Raw genomic sequence first — 20,963 nt, 5'->3', positions numbered from 1 at the left:
CAGTCGTAGCCTTGGTTAGCAAACGACTTGCGAGTCGAACGTTTTGGATCCTGAACGGTGCAAACCCGGAAGTGAGTGTCCCAGTTTGCGAACGTTCTTTTGGAACCCAAATGTCCGGCACGGTTTCTGTGGCTTCCAATTGGCTGCAGGAGCTTCCTGCAGCCAATCGGAAGCCACGCCTTGGTTTCTGAACATTTTGGAAGTCGAATGGACTTCCAGAACGGATTCCGTTCGGCTTCCAAGGTACCACTGTAATGGAAGTGGAAGGCTTTAAAAAAAAAGTTTGCTGCAAATTGCTAGACTTGCTGCAAAGAATTTCATTTGATGTAAGATGGATTTAAGATGGTTAACGCTGAGCTTGCCAAAAAGAGAAATATGCTTTTGAAACCTTTCCACATACTATTTAGCGTCATCTCTGTCTTCCCTGAACACACCTTCTCAGTAATTAGACCAAATCCACAGGGCTCTATGTGACTTTGGAGAACCAGCTCAGCAACAGATGGAAGAAGAAACAAAGGCAACAACAAGGCAGTCTCTTGACTCTACTAGGATTTTAAATAGGAAAAGGAGAACTACATTCACATTTCACAGATACAGAAATATGTGTTAGGATGCGCTTGAATTCTTTTCTTCAGACAAAAACTCTTTGGTGTTGCAGGTTTAGGTTTCAGGCTGCAATCCTATGCATGCTTACCTGGGAGTAAGTCTCCTTGAACTGAATAGGCCTGACGTATGAATAGGCAGTCCAATAATTGAGTTCTGCTTTCCTAATAACATGTGTTGTTCTTTAAACACTTGGACTATAGTTTGCACTGTGCAGCGACAACAGCAAAGTCAGAAATGCTGAACAGCTGCAGTGCCAATGCAATGCTTGTCAGTTCAGCTGTAGAACAAGAGTAACATTTAAATGGTTTAAAAATCATCATTGTATAATAACAAAGGCACATGACCCCTCTTAGCACAGGAACAGAATGAGCACAGAGACAACTGCACTGTACTTTGTTCTACTATCAATGCACCAGGAAAAAGCAAACACCACACAGAGATGACACTATGGCAATGTCCACAGGGATCATCTGTCTGCCGTGGGAGTTGCTTGAACAATGGCTCCCCCAGAATTGAAAAAGGGAAATTGTAGCACAAAACCAATGTGAACACTGAATAGGTAACCAAACCGGTTAGCATCTATTCACTGCTGTAATATATACACAAATGAAATAACCCCAGCAGTGCCAGACAAACTAAGGCTTAGATCTTACAAACTGCAAGGCATAATTTATTAGTGAAACAATTTGACTATATTCCACCATTACTTGCGGTGAACTAACCATATCCCAAAGAGATCACCCACCGAAAGTGGCAAACTGTGTATTTGAGCCCCTACTCCTTTTTTCACAAACTGGTAACCTTGTCTGAAATAGCACAGAAAACTGCCTGGATGAATATAGAGTCGTACCTTGGAAGTCAAACAGAATTCGTTCCATAAGTCCATTTGACTTCCAAACCCAAACCGCGGCTTCTGATTGGCTGCAGGAAGCTCCTGCAGCCAATTGGAAGCTGCACCGGACGTTCGGCTTCCGAAAATGGTTCCAAAACTGGAACACTCACTTCCAGCTTTTGATCGTTCAGGAGCCAATTTGTTCGGGAGCCAAGGTGTTTGAGATCCAAGGTACGACTGTATCCGCACAATCATGTGTGGATAGGGGTGAGCCGCCATCTCACTGTTTGCGGGTGTCATTTTAGAGCAGAGGTATCCAACTTAATTCCCTCTCTAAGTTGTTTGATTCCAGCTCCTATCAGCCCAGCCAGCATTCCGTCAGGGATGATGGGAACTGCAGTCAAAAAATTATCCAGAAGGAAAGTCATTAGCTAGCCCTGTTTGGGAAGACTGGCATAAGAATTGCCATACTCAAAAGAAGAAGAAATGCTCCTAACAGGTTTATGATAGATAAATCCAAAAGTGAAGTCACATTATTTACATAAATATAAAAACAATCCATAATGCTATAGAATGTTCTAATCTTTGCAATATACTGTGTTCAGATTCATAATTAATCTGAGAAATTTGGCACTCACATTCATCTATGCACAGTTGCAGATGTGGCACAATATGAGGGATTTCTCTATTATTTGCACTCAGCCATCGTCACGCTGTAGTTTGCACAACCGCAAAAAGGTGGCGCTGTAAACTACAGTGTGAAGAGAGGCAGTGGATGGACAGGCCAGGCTCCTTCATGCACACCCAATCACCACGGAGGGACAAGTCTGAACAGGCTGTGACAGCCCCCTAGCTCCTCCACCTGCCAGCCTCAGGGCCTCAGATCTTCCAGCCACTGCCTGCTTTCCTCCTCACCGGTTGGCCTGGGCCTCTGCTGCTGCTACCAGCACTGACGTGGGTTATCATTAAGAGTCAGCCTGGGCACAGAGGGGAAGAGGAAGCTGCCCAGAAGCAACAGCCAGCCTCAGCACCTGTGAATAGGATGAAGTGCAGCAGCAGCAGCACAGGGACAAGAAAGTTGACCAGAAACAGCAGCTCTCCTCCCTTGGGATCAACTGTTGCTGCCGCCACCACCAATCAACGTGAAGAGTGGCAGAAGCAGCAGTGCAGGGAGAAGCCACCCAGAAATGGCAGCTAGCCAGTCTTGGGATCCGGAGCAGCATGGGGTGGAAAGGGGAATGTCTAATCTCTAATGGGTTACGGTGGGGGAAACTGGGGAAACCAGGGAGAGTGGGAGGGCAGGGTTGGTGAGCACAGTAAGCAAATGTGCAGCCCCAAGTCTTAACTAGTTATAGTTTGCGTCTTGCACCCAAGTAGACTTTAGATTTGAATGAAAAAGTTATTTACTGTGACATAAGCACCAAGAGTTTCATGGCTTGAACTGCTACTTCATGGTCCCTGTCCAGAGTCATGGACACAAGTCGATCCTAATGGATGCAAAAAAAAAAACATTAAGAAAAATGTAAAGATTCTGTTCTGGAGGTCATTGCTGAAGAAGTTATACTTTTCGACAGACTGCATGCTTTTGAGATTACGCTGGTTTTTTCAGTTTGATTAAGCTAGAGTAAAATCTGCAAGTTGAGATGGCCACAATGAAATGCATGCGGGGAGAGAAGAATAACTCCTTAGTGGCCCATATTTGAAAAGCAAATAAGTATTGTGTTTGTGACATAGAACTCATGGCCCAGAACTGTTCCACTTTTTTTTTTTTTTTAGTTTGGGTGGTGATTGCTCTGACTTGCAATGCATGGTTTGTAGCACCCCCTGCAGGCTTCAAGATCAGCATTCTTCAGTTTAAAGGTGTCACTGATTTCTCAAGTTGGTACAGTGGACACTCAGGTTGCAAACATGATCCGTGTGGGAGACACGTTCGCAACCCGCAGCGTTCGCAACCCGCAGTGCTGCGAGAGCCGAAACCCAGAAGTAACCTGTTCCGGTACTTCCGGGTTCAGCACAGTGCGCAATCCGAAAATGTGCAACCTGAAGCATCTGTAACCCGGGGTATGACTGTAAATCCCAAATACATAGATGAGTCTCACTACTGCAGAGATAGTCAAAAGTACAAAAACACAGCTTCACTTAATTGGGATCACTTTAAAAAAGAAAAAGCACTTTTAGTCTTTTCTGATAATAGTTCAATAGACTACATCATTAGAAGTTTAATTTTCACATTCCAAAATGGGAACTCTGGCCTTATTAATTTCCCTTCTGTTTTGTTGCTAAGTGATCCATGTCACAACAAACAAGACTGGAGGATGGCACAAAAATATATTAGAAACATTCCAATACTTGTCTATTAGTATATACATACAGAAAGGGTCCAAAATGTTCTACCTTTTTTTTTTTACAGTAATTGGTCTCATGTAGTCATTGAAGACAAGCTTTATTAATGGGAATGGGTTGTCTGTACTTTAATTAGGAGGTTTTTTTTTTAAAAAAATCCCCCATCTATTACAAGAAAAAGGAGTGTCCTCCCTTTTGTAGACTATGATTCAAGACTATGATTCAAAATCCCCACTGATTCAATCTTGGATTCCCCACTGATTCAATCCTGGCATTCTTGACTGCAAAGTACCAAAACGTCCTGCGAACACTGACATATGCTAGCAATGCACACAGTGTTTCACGTCTCTGCACAGCAATTCAAACAAAGTTGATGAAAATGAAAGACAAGGCTCCAAATGGGTTGTGTTCATATGAACCTCTCTCTAAATAAGAACCTGCTTTTCCAAGTCTGCTTTCTGTCCAAAGAGGAATACTAAACCAAGTCCGATCTGTCCTCTTTCAATGTGGCAACATGATCAGGGCACTATCCTTTAAGGCCTCTTGCCTGAGAGTCAAAGAATCCCCATTAGTGTTAAATGGATGTAGACTGGAGGTCAGGCAGTCATCGTAACTTGTGCAATTAGGAACAGCTTTCCAGCAATAATGGCAAAACCACAGCATGCCTATCCCACGGAGCATACATGTAAAAAGGAAGGCTTGCATCTTCCAACTTCACAGATTGGTTATGTCTAAAGCATAGACTAAAGCTAGTTTAACTCACCTCCTTTTCCCAGAGAAGCCTGGGAACTGAATTCTTACGAGGAGCCCTAGCACCCTGTCCAAACTAAAACTCCCAGCATTCGGTCACGGGCAGAAGGGAAACCCCTGTCATTTAAAGTTGCCTATATACAATATACCCTTGTATATCAGCTATAAAACACTTCCCATTTAAAGTTACATGTAGTTTACACCTTGTACACCATTGATAGGCCTAAAGTGATACAGGATTCAGGGTTTAATTCTGAAAATGGTCAGCCCTCCAAGGCAAACCAACCAGAATATTCAATCTGGGAGACACTTATTGTTCAAGCTCACCTTGAACCTGCAAGTGAAGAGATCCATTTTACAACCCAGCGCTTTTTGGGCAAATATTCCCTGCAGCCCCTGAAGGCACTTCAGTCGGACGTCAGGTTGCTGGAATACAAGATGAAATAGAAGATGAAGTTCACTGATGAGACTATGCAACTACTGGTGTTATTCAAAGGACAAAAAAACATTCAATTGGCACTCGGCGAACTATGACCTTTGTGCAGTCAACAGAGCACCATTCATGCACAAAACTGAGGTATCAGCAGGCTTGAGGCAACCCTGTCAATTACAGAACTACAAAAATCTGCAGCGGGGTGGGTGGGAATAAGAGGGAAACAAACCTCCCCAAATAGTCTGATGAGGGCTGATCATACTCAGTGGCCGCCCAACAGGATATGCCTACTATGAAAGGAAAGGAAGGAATAGAAAACCAGAGCAGAAAGAGGAATGGGGACTGGGAGATGGTTGGCTAGCTGGTTCGAACCCTGAATGAGAGCACACAACGCTACAATATTTTGTTGCAGGTCCCACTTGTGCATATGAGTAGCAAACTCGGGTGCTCAGATGTGATGGCTTGTGTATGCTCTTCGCAAAAGCACCCTCTGCTCACTCAGAGAGATATTTGCAGTTCTTTATTTTACATATGTAGAAGCAGCACAGTACAATCGTGCATCCGAATCGTCCGGTTCAGATTCAGGGAGTGGTCTTCTCCAGCTTCTCCTCCAACAGAAAAGGCAGGGAAGCTTCATGGGATGTCTCTTGCGCTTTAACCCTCTCCTTTCCTGTGCAGAAGGCACATGCATAATCTCTACGTCTGTTCCTGAACTTCCTGTGCGGTGCTGGGGCTCTGCTTCAGCATCTGAGAGCCTTCCCGCCTCCTGGCTCTCTCCCTCTTCCCCTTCCGTCACTTCCTCTCTGTCTCCTTCAGATTGTTCCGGCTCTGACTCATCTCCTCCCTCCCCCCCCCCCGCCGACTCAAAGGCGTTCCCTGCCAGTCCCGTGACATCAGGTGGCTATGTAATCGAAACAGGATTGCGAAGAAATAGCAGCGAGTGATTAGCACACTCTGGGGAACCTCAGGGAAGCAGAGGGGAACTCTTTAGGAGTTTTCCCTAAAGGGGCAAAAAACAAACAAACCCCAACCTGTATCCTATATGCACTTTCCTGGAATCAATTGCCACTGAATTCAACGGGGCTTACTCCTGCCTCACTCAAGGCACATATACTGTTGTGTTCAATGGTTGCAACAAAGTGCTGTACTTTAAAAGCAAAACAAAAGAAGAATGTCTTTTCAACAAAGAAGAGTTGTCATGCAAGGAATCTATAAAGCCATAGGTGTCTGTGTATTTCAAAATTAAATTAAATTAGTGGCATGGCAACAAAAGTAGATTTTGTGTTCCTTTATGGTCACCAAGAGGCCTCTGCTTTTTCAAAGTAAAAAACCCTGTTTTTTAGCATGGTTTTAACAGTTTTAGAATGCTTCCTTTTAAAAACTTCAGATGTGTTCATTGCCCTGGACTCTTTTGGGAGGAACAGAGGGATACAAATTCAATAAATAAAAATGTTCGAAAGATGAACACTCACCCATTTATTATGCAGTGCTCTGGGACATTACTCCCCTTGCTATATTTTAACCTACTTCTTATAAACCTCAGTTTCATGTAGACACCTATCTGGATGACATGTACCACTTTGTATGTTTAGATTAAGGTGGATGCATAAATGCTTATTATATTTTTATTGTAGGCTGGTGGGTTTCTTTCTTCTTTCCTCTCACTCTTCCCCTCTCATTCTTTTTTAAACCCCCCTTTCTTTCTTTGTTATTTCAAATATCAATTAAAAAGAAATCACTTTTTCAACTTTTTGGGATTCTACCTGTGAAAAACAGATTGCGTTAACTTTTTTCTCAACTGTCCAGAAAAAAAACAACTCACTTTATCATACAGCATCCATCCTATGTATTTCAAGTAACTATCCGTTAAGAACCGATCAGGATAAGTTGTCATCCAACAGGCAATTTCTTCAATGCAAATGGCCCGGATTTCTGGAATAATATCACTTTAAAATAAAATAAAAATGGAACACTGTTCACTGTTTAATTGCAATACAGATTTTTGTTAAGGAAAAAATGCAACAGAACAAAAGTATTCTTGAAACGTTATTTTAAAAATTCTATTACTTGCTATCACTTAAGCAATATGTGAGGGCAGGCAGTAGAATGTGTGAACATTCTATCAAAAAGTACTGTGCTTGAGGCCATGCAAAGTGACATGAAACCTTCAATCACATATGCAGGACCATTACTTGATGTTGCAGAATATGCATATTCTGTGACGGAGCCCCAAGGAGAATGAATCCCATCATCCAGTCTGTCCTTGAGATGCCCATATCCTGACCAGAGACTCCTTCCAAGTACATAAAAGTTTCTTACCGATAGCGTTGCAAAAAGGTCCCTTTGAAAATAGCATTCATCATGTTCTCTATGTCCAGGTGTTTCTGTTCATACTGAAATGAAAACAATTGAACAGTCTCTTCCTATAGGCAAGGCCTTATTTCTATGCTTAATCTCATTTTACTGAAATTGCACAGATTAAATACCACCTCATTTTTTTCATATTGAGATATAATGAATGTTGGAAGGGATAAGGATACAACAGAAGCTAGTTATATATTTTTCCCTTTCCTCAATAACTCAACTAGAATACCTGCTTCATCACTAATATTTATTTAACCTGTTGGTTCACATCTTAATCTTCACTTGTAAATGAATAGCGGAACAACAGGGCTAATGTTATCCCATAATCAAATGTAATGCTTGCCTGTACAATTTTTTACACTTTCTATTAATCAAAACTGTGATGACTGTGGTAATCGGCTTGGTTCTATGTTCTAAGTATAGATAAAGACATAGCCTTGTGTGTGAGGGGGGGAGCAGGAATACTTGGTTTTTTCCTTTCAAAAATGGCTGAAAACAAGGCCAAGGGTTTCAGGGTGATCTCACTCTCCAAGATGCAGGAAAGACTGGAACAAGATAAGAATGGATGCTGGGGTTGGAGGAAGAAGATGTGTGTAAACACTGACAACACAGCTGATCTGATGCAACTATTGAACTTTGGATGGCACAGTTTAAAAAAAAAAAAACCTTCAGGAAAACAGTCCAGACAGCCACAAACAAGACTGTTGGAACTAAGAACAGCTCTATGGGGAAATTCCCCCTTAAGGAGCAAAGGGCCATGTAAGCACCTGGTGGGGGCAAGGAATTAATTATTATTATTATTATTATTATTATTATTATTATTATTATTATTATTCCGCCCATCTGGCTGGATTTCCCCTTTTTATTAATAATAAAAAAGTGATAAAACATTAAAAAGTTCCCTAAACAGGGCTGCCTTCAGATGCCTTCTAAAAGTCAGATAGTTTTTTATTTCCTTGACATCTGATGGGAGGGCGTTCCACAGGGCAGGCGCCACTACCAAGAAGGCCCTCTGCTTGGTTCCCTGTAGCTTCACTTCTCACAGTGAGGGAACTGCCAGAAGGCCCTCAGAGCTGGACCTCAGTGTCTGGGATGAACTGGGCTGGGTGGAGATGCTACTTTAGGGAATAGGAGAGCATGCCAAAAAGACAAACCAAGTCGTGGCTATGTCTAGGGGGTAGTGGCCATCAAACTCCAGAACCACATCACAAGCCAACTCCACCTCACAACAAACTGGAGATCAAACAGCATGTGCACACCTGAACTCCAGCCTTGGGAACAGAGTCAGATAAAACTAAAGGCTGGCCACTTTTAGGTGTGTGGTTGTAAGTACACATGAATTAGGACTGTAACATTTTTTTTTAAATTAGGAAACCTGCTGCTATCTAAGAGCTCTGTTTAAGTGTGGTAACAAGGATTGTTACTGGAAATAGAGGAAGCTTTGTTTAGAAACTTTACTTGAGGAAAAAATCCTGTGGTCTTGGGTCTCCCCAAGTCACCCACTACCAGGTAAAGTGGTCTGATCACTCACTAAAGCAAAGGCTATTGGATAACTTTGTGATCCTCCACCCAAGTAATCCATGCCATCTTGTTTCGGGATTGTCACGCTCCGAGTGAATACACATGACTGGCACATGAGTTTTGAAAGTCTTTAGGGGGCCATGTGCCAGTATTCAATGCAACCTTCACATTCTAGCACCGTATTGCAATATGATGAAACAAACAACACTATGCCAATCAGTTATTCAGAATTCATTTCCTCTCCTTAGATTGGGAGAATAGGAAAACGTTTGGCGTGAGCCCCTCACTGCCAACCACCTCAAATTGAAATCCAGTAATTAGCAATTACAAATAGGCATTTTTACAAACTGTCATCGATTTCCAAGGGGAAATTTCTCCTACCTCTTTTTTCTTCTTCTCTAGCTGGTCCAGTCTAGTATTGGTCCTTTTGCTTGTAGGCCTGCTTTTTTCTACCTCGTATAATCTTTCCAGGTTATGCTTGCTGACATCTATACTTACAATGAGGTTTACAAGTGCTGTTAGAAGCTTCATAGCTGGAAACAAAGAAAAATCCATAAATTTTATGTGTTTCAAAAAACTTTGATAAAGGTCAGTAGTCATTTTGCTTCATTGCCTGATCATAACCATGGCTCTGATTTGTATAATTTGTACTGGTTATGGAATTATTTTCTTTTCTTGGAATTATTTTCTTATTAAGAGTAATGAGTTCTTGGTCCCTTTTTTTACTTAAAATTTTGGCAGAGTTTTATTTTACAATACAGATCAGGAACTCCTAATGTGATTAAAATATGACTGGTGACTACTTTATATATTTGTTAATGTTTATCTTGATGTTTTGCAGTCACTACCGAGTAAACTATACTCTGAAACTTCCCACAATAGTGACCTGAACAGCTGAAATGAGAGATGTGGGGAAACTGGCAAGGTCTGCTTTTTTAACTGCTGCAGCGCTGTGATCAGAAAAGCTGCACCATATGAAAATCAGGCTGACAGGAATAGACCTGCTGACAACCTATCCCTGCTCAAACCCTACACCAGGCATCTCCAAAGTCCATTGTGGGGGCCTAATCCGGCCCACCGGTGGGTTTAATCCTGCCCCTGTGGCAGTTTATTTCCTGGTTGGTCCTTTGGTCGGTCCTCACGGCCCTTCACTTCATCAAATCTGGCCCTCTTAAAAGTTTGGACACCCCTGCCCTACACCTTAACCAGCTTCGCCAGTACAAGCTACCAAATGTACTACTTCTGAAAAATCATGACAGGTCCAGTTGTGCCTACCTGCTAATGTGCTGGTGTGCCGGAATGCTCTGACCATGGACTCTGCCAGGCCCGAAAGGAGAGAGATGATGGTGTCCATCAAATAGTTGTCATAGAGGATGCTGAACTGACACTGCTGCACCAATACGGAAGTGAAATCGCAAAAATTAGTCCTGAACTTCTTCCAGTAGGGCCCTGCCTTCACGAGCGGGTAGTCCTTATCATCCTACAAGAGGTGTAAAACAAGTTGTTAATTAAATCTGTATACCGCCTGATACCCCCAGGTCTCAGGGTGGTTCACAGGGTAAAATCACAATATAAAAGCACAAAATACATAATCAAAATACAAAAACAGAAACAACCCAACAACCCCCTATGACAAAAACTTGCCCTACTTCTTTATCATGATTATTTGAGTTATTGCCCACCCTTCACCATAAGGTCTCAGAACTTCCAAAGGCAGTGGAATGACCAAGAGGGCACCCTCTGCTGATCTTAACACCAAATATGTTCTGTAAGGAAGGAAGGAATCTTCCATGTTTTTTGGTGCCTACATCCAACGCTAATGTGAGCACTTTGATTTGGGACTTAGGAACAAACTGACATCCACAGTGCAGCTGTTTCAAAACAGATATTATGGGAACTGTAAACGGGACCACAGGGAGTAGTAATCTGGCTGCTGCATTTTGGACCAGTTGAAGTTCCTGAGTCATCTTCAAGAGTGGTTCCATATACAGTCTGGAAGTTCACAGAGCATGGAGTACAGTGACCAAGTGTATGGGAAATGCATCCAGAAGACAAAAATGTACCGAAGAGTTAGTGATCTGACACGGTTACCCTTCCTGCCTGTTCCTTCCCCCAAGCTCACTGCACAGAATAATACAGTCGTACCTTGGAAGTCGAATGAAATTCATTCCAGAAGTCCGTTCAACTTCCAAAATGGTCGGAAACCAAAGTATGGCTTCTGACTGACTGCAGGAAGTTCCTACAGCCAATTGGAAGCCCCATCAGTCGTTAGGCTTCCAAAAATAGTTCGCAAACCGGAACAGTCACTTCCGGGTTTGCGGCGTTCAGGAGCCAAAATGCTCAAGAACTAAGTTGTTTGAAAACCAAGGTAGGACTGTACTGTACAAGAGATCAGCACTGTACTAGAAGGATCCTCTGGTCACTACATTTTGTAAGAATGTATTCCACAGTTTAACTACTTCTGATTTTCAGCTTCACTAGACAAACTCAAGTTCTAGTGCTATGAGCAAGAGGAAAGCTCCTCCCCATCCACTTCTGATGCATATGGAATTCTGTACAAGTTACTTTCCATGCACAGAACTAATACGGCTGAAAGCCAGCCCAAGCGGCAGCTGCCACCTTAGACCCAGCCCTCATCATCAGCTCAGAGAAGGACTATACTAGCTTCAGGCTTCAGCACTGGAACACTACTTCCCACATCTCCCTTTTCCCTGCACTATGACGGCTGAGGGTGGCAGTCTGATCCTAGGAGCACTGCCTAGGTCTTAGTTTTGAACAATCCTTACTGACTGTCCATGTTTTGCCTCCTTGCATGAAGGTCATTCTAGACTATTTGGTTAAAGGGAAGAGAGCTGAAGGGTGCTATGCAACTCAGTGGAAAGAGGAAGCAGGAGACATTGCTAATAATTTTGCAAAACGGGTAATAAATGAATAACCAGAGCACTCCTGTTGGGAGTTTTACACATCGCAAAACTGGCTTATGCTCACAGAAAGACCCTGGAATCAGTTTTTGGATAGGTAAAGCAGCGAAAAAAACAGCCTTGTTGAAGCTTGATCTGGCCTGTGACTGGATAGGACACACCTTGGGAACCCCCGGTACCCTATCATAAGTCCCAATGGAAGAGAGGCGGAATATAAAAGAAATGCAAAGTATTACCATATCCACTGGCCAAGTAACCGTCAAGATCCAGGGATAGGCCATGAACTTTTTATACTGCAATCCAGTTGCCTACAAGATATAGAGAGGCAAAACAGAACTGAAGCAACAGCATTGCTAAACAAATCTAACTGACAGGAATAAACAAGCACAGTAAAACCCAAGTTTTTAAAAGGTTCACCATGACCTCGTGTGCAAAGCTGTGTGCAATAGCTAAAGTCAGCTAAAGGGTAAGCTACTTGTGCACATTGCAACACCAACAAAGCTAAGGATCTGGGTGACTGCACAAAGCTTTCATTCCTTTGAGAGTAACAGTGGGATCAGATGCTGTTATCCTTGTGCCAAGTTGATAACCACTGTAGCACATAATACCTCCCCCTCTACACAGTTTGGCCAATCATGTATTTTCGCCTGAAAAGCAAAATATATGGCTCTGCCTTCTGCACACGCATATAAACCCTTTGTTTGTACTCTTGCAGCATGAGGAGTTAACCATTTTGTCGACTGGGAAGCTGGTTTAATATATGGCAATGTTCCGAACTGGCAGAGTTTCCCAGCTTGGACAAAACATAAAATTGTGTTTAATTAGATATTTCCAAGTTTAGATATTGCATTGTTTCTTTTAAGAAGCATTATATCTATTGATGGGAAGTTATATAAAATTTAACAGTGTTTTTATGGTTTAAGGTTGTTGTTAAACCACTATGATAGTTATACGATGCAGCAGTGAGTGTGTGTATGTATCTATCTATCTATTTACAAAATAAACTATTTAAGACTTTTGAATAAGCTTATCAACAATCAGCAGCTTAAAAGTGTTCTCATACAAGCAGAACCCACCTCATCAAATGTCTCTGTCATTTTCTGCATCACATCGCAATTCTGCGAACTTTGGAACATTTCTGCCGTAACCATTCCTACGTAAGTAACCACAGAAATAAAAATTTAACTGAACAAAGTATGCCAGCATAGAGACAAACTCTATTTTAAAACAAGGTCTCTGAATATACATGACTCTAAAAGCCAGGAATTCCTTCCTGGCTTGGGGAAGGAAGCACAAGGGCTCCAGAACCTTGCCAGAGTCCTCGTGCCTCCTTTCCCAAAGTCCATCACCAGGGAACCTATGATCACAGCTTTCCGTGCATGAGATGTGTGTGTAAATAAGTAAATTGAGAGTGGACGTCCTCTGCCCTTCATTTATCAATGTATTTTTCCCGACCCAGGAAAAGCTGTGATCATGTATGTGAAATAAGCACATGATGTGAAATACCTGTAATAATATTTCTAGCCAGTCAGGAGGTGGAGGAGAGGAAAGTGGGGGAGTGCAAATGCAACACTTTTGGGGGGTCTCAGATGAGAATGTGAAGGCCTAGGAAAAAACCTAGACGGAAATGGACATGGGGAGAGGGAGCCTCAAATTGCTCCAAGTCTTCTCCACCCCACCCCACCCGGCTTTCACATCTCTAGTCCCAGGCTCATTCCAATCCATGCTTGCAGTAGCAGGCCATCATTGTGGACCATGGTTACTTTCTGATGCATTAAGTTGCTGCCAGTAACCAACAAGGAGAGAGGAAAGGCAGCAGAGAGGTCACTGTGGTGTTGGCGCAGTGGCATAGCCAATCCAACATTCCCACCGCTACGCCTGCACTGTGCCAGCCTCCCTGCCGCATTGCCCCTCTTCCTCTCTGTTACTGGCAGTGACCTCCACCTCGGGAAGCCAATTAAGCAACACCACCCCACCCTACAGGGCATAACCATATGCACACAGTGCTAAAACTAAGAATGGCTAATGCAGTGCCATCTATTCTTGAACTCCCAGCATCCCTGATCCCGCTTGCTGGGGTTGGTGGAAGCTGCTCTCTTACAACATCTGGAAGCACAGTGCAGCCTCCCTCTGTGCTAAAAAACCAACAGTTCAGCGTTTCATGTGAACGCAGCCAATATTTGTAACTTTCCATACCTCATTTTAAATGTGTGACTTGTTCTCCAACCACTGGTTGAGACAGCTTTTAAACACAACTATTTGTACTAGTGAGACGCGGGTGGCGCTGTGGGTTAAACCACAGAGCCTAGGACTTGCTGATCAGAAGGTCGGCGGTTCGAATCCCCACAACGGGATGAACTCCCATTGCTCGATCCCTGCTCCTGCCAACCTAGCAGTTCGAAAGCACGTCAAAGTTTAAGTAGATAAATAGGTACCACTCCGGTGGGAAGGTAAACGGTGTTTCCGTGCGGTGCTCTGGTTCGCCAGAAGCGGCTTAGTGATGCTGGCCACATGACTCAGAAGCTGTATGCTGGCTCCCTCAGCCAATAAATTGAGATGAGCGCCGCAATCCCAGAGTCGGTCATGACTGGACCTAACGGTCAGGGGTCCCTTTACCTTTACCTATTTGTACTAGTGGTTATGCTCATCTATCTATTTTCTCTACTTCTTCTCCTCTGCATTTCTACTCTACCTTTCTGCTTCCACAGCTCTAAATTCAGAACCCGAGTTGTACGGAATAGCCACATCTTAGCAAATGCATGCCAGATTCTGAATTAAGTGGATCCCCAAACAGGAATTAGCTTCACACACAAACAAAAAGAAAATCTTTGCCCTCAGAAAGCATGGGAATAAAAAATTACCTCGGCAACCAGAGCACTGGATGAAGAAGTTGATGAGATCCAGAAGTGCCACATCTCGATCGCTTTTGTAGGCTTCAATCCAGTCATCTACCACAGACTGAACCAGATTGCAAAAAGGCAACAGATTAAAAAACTAGAAACAGACAGTATCAAACTCCCGCATAACCTTGGAAGCTGATGTACCTGCATAGCGCTTTTGCCCATGATGACCACCTCAAACAAGGTAACCGCTTCAACCACTTCTCCATTTTGCGGCTGGTTTGGCCATCTACCATCTGAAGGGTGTCTTCTTCTGTTTTCACATTGTTCTCGGATTTTTCTCTTACCTCTCTACAGCAATAAAGTGTTAAGTGGCTGTATGAATGAGCTATCACGGGTCACGGTCAGAAATTTCACCTTACTTTAAATCGCTCAAAACACAATGCCCCTCTATCATTTCTGAAGCTAGAGGTCCCAGTTCAGACACAGGGACTCATGCTAACATCTTTACATGGTAGGAGCTAGGACTGTGGTGCTTAGCATGTGCTCTCCAAATGAAGATTGTAACCATGTGTCCAAATGCCTGAAATCATGCCCGCACACTCAGAAATCAAATGGAACAGTCTTCCTCGGCAGGTTGTGGACTCTCCTTCCTTGGAGGTTTTTAAGCAGAGGTCAAACGACCATCTGTCATGGATGCTTTAGCTGAGATTCCTGCATTGCAAGGGGGTTGGACTAGAATTCAGTGGTGGCCAAACTTGGCACTCCAGCTGTTTTGGGACTACAACTCCTCTCATCCTTAGCTAACAGGACCAGTGGTTAGGGGTGATGAAATTATAGAACATAACAGAAACTTACAAAAGTTTTAACATTGCCATTTCTCAGGCAGCTGCCATTCTGCACTGTAGATTCAGAGACAACTTCCTCATGGATCCCATTTTCTCTGATTCGTTAGAAAAAGAAAAAGAAAGATCGTTTGAAGAAAGAGAGCAATCTCTATTGAGTCGCGGACTTTAAGAATTGTTATCCTAGAGTCCCCCACCACACATCCTTTATTTTGTGCATTCGTGATTATTAATGCTCCTGACGGTATCAAGGTGGCTATATGTGATGCTTCTTTCTATACTGTTTGTGCCTGTAAAAGTTCTGGGGTGGACATACAGCTTTGTTTGCAATCAGTGCACGTTCTGTAGTTTCCTGCTGAAATCCTGTAACTTTTCATACCATAAATATTCCAGGGGTATGTGTCCTATTTCTGTCACACTCTAGTGCAAGAGTGCCCCCTCCAGATGGCAATAATAAGGTAACATGGGGAAAGCATCACAGAATAACCAATCAAGTTTAATGATGTGCACACAGTCTAGTACAAACCCACTGATAACTAACTACTGTTACACCAATGACATGTTGCAGAATATAGCCACTAAAAAAAAATCACCTATCTGGAGGGATGATAAAGCTGCAATCCTATACAATTATTTGGGAATAATTGTATAGGATTGCAGCTTTATCATCCCTCCAAATTTACATATACATATATATTCTATATATATAGGATTGCACTGTAAGACTCTTTTGAAGACCAAGTTGCTACTCAAAACTGACTCAAAACCCCTGAAAGGAAATGCTGAATATTAAGAGCTAATATTTTATCAGGTTTTTTTGGGGGGGGGGTTAATGTTCTTCTTTTTACAGGGCATTTACAGGGCAAACAAATTAGTTGTCTGTGTTGTTGCAACTACAGGCAACAAAGGGCCAAACTACACGTTACACAGAAGTCACAACTTCTTATGAATGAAAAGCAACTGCAGGAAACTGCAATCAGGAGCAAAGGGGATGCTAAACTCCTTCCCCCTCCTGCTTTTTGCCCATTAAAAATTCCCACCAGTCACTTTTTTTTCCCCATGGAGAAAAAGATATATGTTCCCTTATCATTTTCCCCATGGGAGACAAAACAGCTTCAAGAGTGGGTGTGAAATCCAATGTAGCACAACAGAGCTTCAACTTACTCTTCTCCCCCTGCAGTCTCCTGCTTGCGCTCCCCCAAAATCTGATCCGTAAGGTTCGGGGACTGTCCAGAACAGATTTTGGAGACACATATGGTTGGAGAAGAAGCTAAACTGGAAGTCCCATTGCACGTGTTGATTTCTGTTGGATGCTGCCCAGCATTTCTTAAACAGACAAAAAGCAAAAGATTTCAGGGTTAAGCAGTCACTCTACCACTTCCACTTTTTATTCATAATAAACAGGAAACTGTTTACATATTCCCTTTGTAACATCTAGTCTGTTGCATACTATGAAACCATGTCAATGATGCCACTTTGAAATTCACTATACCCTAAAGATTTATTTGGGGGGGGGGTGTTAAATAATCCCAATCACAGAAACTTTGTTGGTCTACCTTCTTAAAACAAAACAAAACAAAACCTATCCTTTTGTCAAGTGCATTAGACTTCTATAAAAATTTCCCAACCTCTGCATGGACAAACACACAGGCTAGCTTACTTGTTTGGGTTTGTGCTGTCTATTAAGACAAAGAAAGAAGTAGCAAATCCACACACTGCCTTCCTCACTCAAGTTAGCATTAATACATGCCAATGACTCACATGATTTTTACCTTACCTTTTCTCACTTCTTCCAGGAGAGGCTGTTCCAATAGGGTGAATGGATCACTGCCCCACCAACCTCAGTCTGCCCTCAGCTAGCCCCCAACCTGTCTGCCTTCTTTTCTTAAAATTATCACCTTCCACCCTTAGTCTCTGTGACATCCTTATAGAACTCAACAGAGGTGAAGATGGGTGTAAACCTAGCATTAGTTCACTCTGCCTTGTTGATGAATTTTGGAAGACAGTTGGTAGCTCAGTTGGTAGTTCACCACACCTCAACCAGTGTGATGTATCAGACGAGCATGCAGTGCCCCAGGAGAGCCTTTAGAGATTATCTGTTCCCAGCAGAACAGCTTCCTCCAGAGTCCCCAGTTAAGGGGAAAACTCCTCTTCCATACAGCTCAAAGTAGCAAAGTGATTGTTGCCTCCGGGGACAAGACAAAGCTAAACACTGCTATCTACTATATACTGTCTCTTCTGGTCTTTGAACAGATCCACAAACACGATCACCATGCTATCTAACACTGCTGTGTAAAAAACAACCACCCAGCCTCTTCCCCTGACTCGCAGAGATTCAGAGTCAGACCCTGGAACAAGGATGTAATGAGATACATGCCCTTCAGACTATTATGTCTGCCTCTACATTCCTGAACCAATGGGATGGTGAATGATTCAGCAAGTCATACAATCAACCTTGCTGGTGTTGATAGGGTAACTCACAGCACCTGGCACTCTTATCTCAGAGCATCCAGCAACCACAGGGGATCTGCTAACTCAAGACATGGGCCAAACACTCTGTAATTTAACCCACTGTTCACATTACACCAAGATGCTGGTCAGTGGTACTGGCTTTGCCTATCATTGGCCTCCTTGTCCAATGGGCACCAGCCACCACTACTTCTGTCCACATGCAACTTTACATGTTACATATGTCTCAAAGCAAGAAGTGCTTACATACTTTGCAGCTATTCAACCAAAGCAAAATAGGAGTGGGTATATGCTTTACATCATGGGGGGGCGGGGCGGGGCGGGTATTTAACTCTCCATTCATAAATCAGTCTCTAGCTTCCTTTAACCTCTGTTTGACAAACTGAACATACAACCACAAGTCAAAGCAAGGGTCAGCAACCCATAGGCCATATCTGGCTCACCAATGCTTTTCTTCCAACTTGTACAGCATGTGCTGCTGTCTGAAGGAGAAATGGGAGGAAAGGCTTCTGACAGGTGAAAGGCTTTGCAAAGTAGGTGTAGCCTATAAGCCTTCTGCTGCCTTCCTCCAAGTTAAAAAAACAAAACTGCCATACCAGGCTAAAAGTTAGGGTAAAACAGTCCCGCAACCAAAACCAGATGGCTCAGCTTCCACTGAACTTTGACCCAAATGCAGGGTACTCAGAAAAAGTTGGAGAGCAATACTGCATGAGCCAGCCATGCCAAGCTAGAGTTTGTGGCTAACTCTTGCTGGGAACACAAACCATGGTCTGAACTTACAAATCTATGGGCAAACTGTGGTTTAGAGGCCACTTGATTGCTACCATTTAGTATTTGACCAGCACTCCACTTTTTATGGAGGTACCTGCACAAACTACTTTTCACTTCACTCAATTTCGGAGTCAGTTTTGATGGTTTGTCAATTCAGACATTATATTCAACAAGTCTGGAGTTTGTCCTGGCAACCCTAAATTATACTAACTCAGCCTTCTCCAACCTGGTGTTATATTTTATCCTAGCGGATTCCTTCTTATTTTAACTCTGATCTTATTAAGTTTTGCTGGCATTGTTAAGTGTTAAGATATATTAAACATGAAACTATATAACTGTATCATATTAAAATTATAAACTGACAAGCCACATTTTTAATGTATGAGCACACACACACCACTCCAGACCACTAAAATAAAATAAACTTCTCAATAAAAACAACAAGATAAGTTCTGTACGCTACTGTCAAAAGTCTTACTTGTGGTTGGGGAGATTGGCAACAGAATTGGGCTCTGCTATCATTTTTGCTACATCCTCTCAGCAGCACAGAAAGCAAGTCATTCTGATCAGACGCTTCATCGTGAAAAAGAATATTTGCAACAGCAATTCAAATTCATTTTCTTCAGCTCTCCTCAGGACAGCAGAACTCTACAATTTTTTTTAAAAAAAGCAGACAATACATACCATAAAATTACAATACGATATGTTAATAGCAGCAGTTTGAAAATACAACAGTAAAATTACCGTATTTTTCGCCCTATAGGACGCATTTCCCCCCCTCCACAAATGAAGGGGAAATGTGTGTGCGTCCTATGGGGCGAATGCAGGCTTTCACTGAAGCCTGAAGAGCGAGAGGGGTCTGTGTGCACCGACCCCTCTCACTCTCCAGGCTTCAGGAAGCTATCCGCAAGCCTTGCAAGCCTGGCGGGAGTTCCTGCGGGCTCGCAAGGCTTGAGGGCAGCAGCCTGCAGCCCGGGGCGCCCTCCGGAGGGCGCCCCATGCTTCGCGCAGGTGTGCACAAGGCTTGTGAGCCTGGCGGGAGTTCCCGTGGGCTCACAAGGCTTGCGGGCAGCAGCCTGTTCTTGGGGCTGGGGTTGGGGGAAGCTCGGGCTTCCCCCACCCCAGCCCCGCGGCTGGGGGAGAAGAAATATTTTTTTTTTATTCATCCCCCCCCCAAAAAAAACCTGAGGTGTGTCCTATGGGCCAGTGCGCCCTATAGGGCGAAAAATACGGTATATTTTAGCAACATGGCTAAGAGGAGAATCTAATCAGCATTACTTACAATCCCACAAGACAAAGGTCACTGAAATAACAGCATTTCTGAAGACCAGCCATCAGTCAACATGCAGTATGCAATCTTTTGTGTTACACAGAAATCATTTCGCAACATTATTAGGTCAATCATTCATTCATTTCATTTGCATGCCACTCTTCCACAAGAAAAATCCTGCTCAAAGCAGCTTACAATAAAGAAACAGGAATGCATTTCTCCCAGGCCTCTGGTTAAGTGGGAGGGTTACTGTTTTTGTTTGATACTATGTGTCAGAGCTGCTTGAAGATCCTAGCTCACAGAGGATCACGCTAGCCAGCGGTCATTAAGTAAAAGTCTTTATTGAATTACAGTTTCCATTCTCACGCTGCTGCACGCAACTCTACGCCTAGTAGCTAGGTCGGCGAAGCTCCGTCTGAGTCTCCGCCCTGTGTGCACCAACTTAATATCCTAGCCTTGCTCCACCTTTTCCTCCTGACTGTCCTCCTCTGGGTCCCTCTACCCCCCGGGGCTTCTTCCTTCCGGGATTCTTCTGACGCTGACCCAGACCCTCCTGCCTCCTTGCGCCGGGCTTTAGGACCTGGCTCTCTTTCGGGGCTGCTTACTGCGCCGCCTTCCTCTGCATTTGAACTTGGCGCGCGCGCCCAACCTTCCACTTTCCTCTCAACCGTTTCTTCGCTCCCCGATGGAGGTGTGGCCATCCCCGACTCATGTCCTCCCTCCTGTGGAGGTGTGGCCACTCCTGACTCATGTCCTCCCTCCTGTGGTGAGCTGCCAGCGCTTCCCCCCTGGCTCCCTTCCTCTTCCCTGCTTCCTGGCGGTGACGCTGGTCCCGATTTCCAGCTGCTCCCCCCTGAGTCCTCTCTGGCTCTGTCTTCCTGGGGTGCCCCCCTAGACTCCCCCCTTGCCCTCGCCACTGGTGCTCCTTTCTGTGAATCCTCTGATTCACTGGAAAGACTAGGAGATCTCGGGTCGTCGTCGTCACTCATCTTTTCTTC

At 43.5% G+C, this 20,963-nt stretch overlaps 1 protein-coding gene across 10 annotated transcripts in view; it reads right to left on the bottom strand.

Moving 5' to 3' along the window:
- LOC310706278 (cohesin subunit SA-2-like) overlaps positions 1-20,963 on the bottom strand; it is a 70,222-nt gene that overhangs the window by 34,449 nt on the left and 14,810 nt on the right. For 6 of the 10 annotated variants that reach the window (XM_083501813.1, XM_083501814.1, XM_083501815.1 and 3 more), the window contains 13 exons: positions 19,174-19,341; positions 16,620-16,781; positions 15,469-15,553; positions 14,815-14,961; positions 14,632-14,728; positions 12,847-12,923; positions 12,007-12,078; positions 10,125-10,329; positions 9,231-9,382; positions 7,284-7,357; positions 6,787-6,910; positions 4,859-4,957; positions 2,846-2,925 (listed from right to left, as the gene is read on the bottom strand). In XM_083501813.1, coding sequence (XP_083357939.1) covers positions 2,846-2,925; positions 4,859-4,957; positions 6,787-6,910; positions 7,284-7,357; positions 9,231-9,382; positions 10,125-10,329; positions 12,007-12,078; positions 12,847-12,923; positions 14,632-14,728; positions 14,815-14,961; positions 15,469-15,553; positions 16,620-16,781; positions 19,174-19,217 — 1,418 coding nt within the window. In that variant the 5' untranslated portion in view covers positions 19,218-19,341. The remainder of the gene's footprint in view (positions 1-2,845; positions 2,926-4,858; positions 4,958-6,786; positions 6,911-7,283; positions 7,358-9,230; positions 9,383-10,124; positions 10,330-12,006; positions 12,079-12,846; positions 12,924-14,631; positions 14,729-14,814; positions 14,962-15,468; positions 15,554-16,619; positions 16,782-19,173; positions 19,342-20,963) is intronic. The other 4 variants (XM_083501819.1, XM_083501818.1, XM_083501817.1 and 1 more) reach the window with 1 other exon arrangement.

This window comes from Podarcis liolepis, assembly GCF_965112155.1.
Source record: "Podarcis liolepis genome assembly, chromosome: 4".
In the NCBI taxonomy this organism is placed as follows: domain Eukaryota; kingdom Metazoa; phylum Chordata; class Lepidosauria; order Squamata; family Lacertidae; genus Podarcis; species Podarcis liolepis.
The sequence above is the reverse complement of the archived record's forward strand: the minus strand, read 5'-3'. Positions and strand labels throughout refer to the sequence as shown.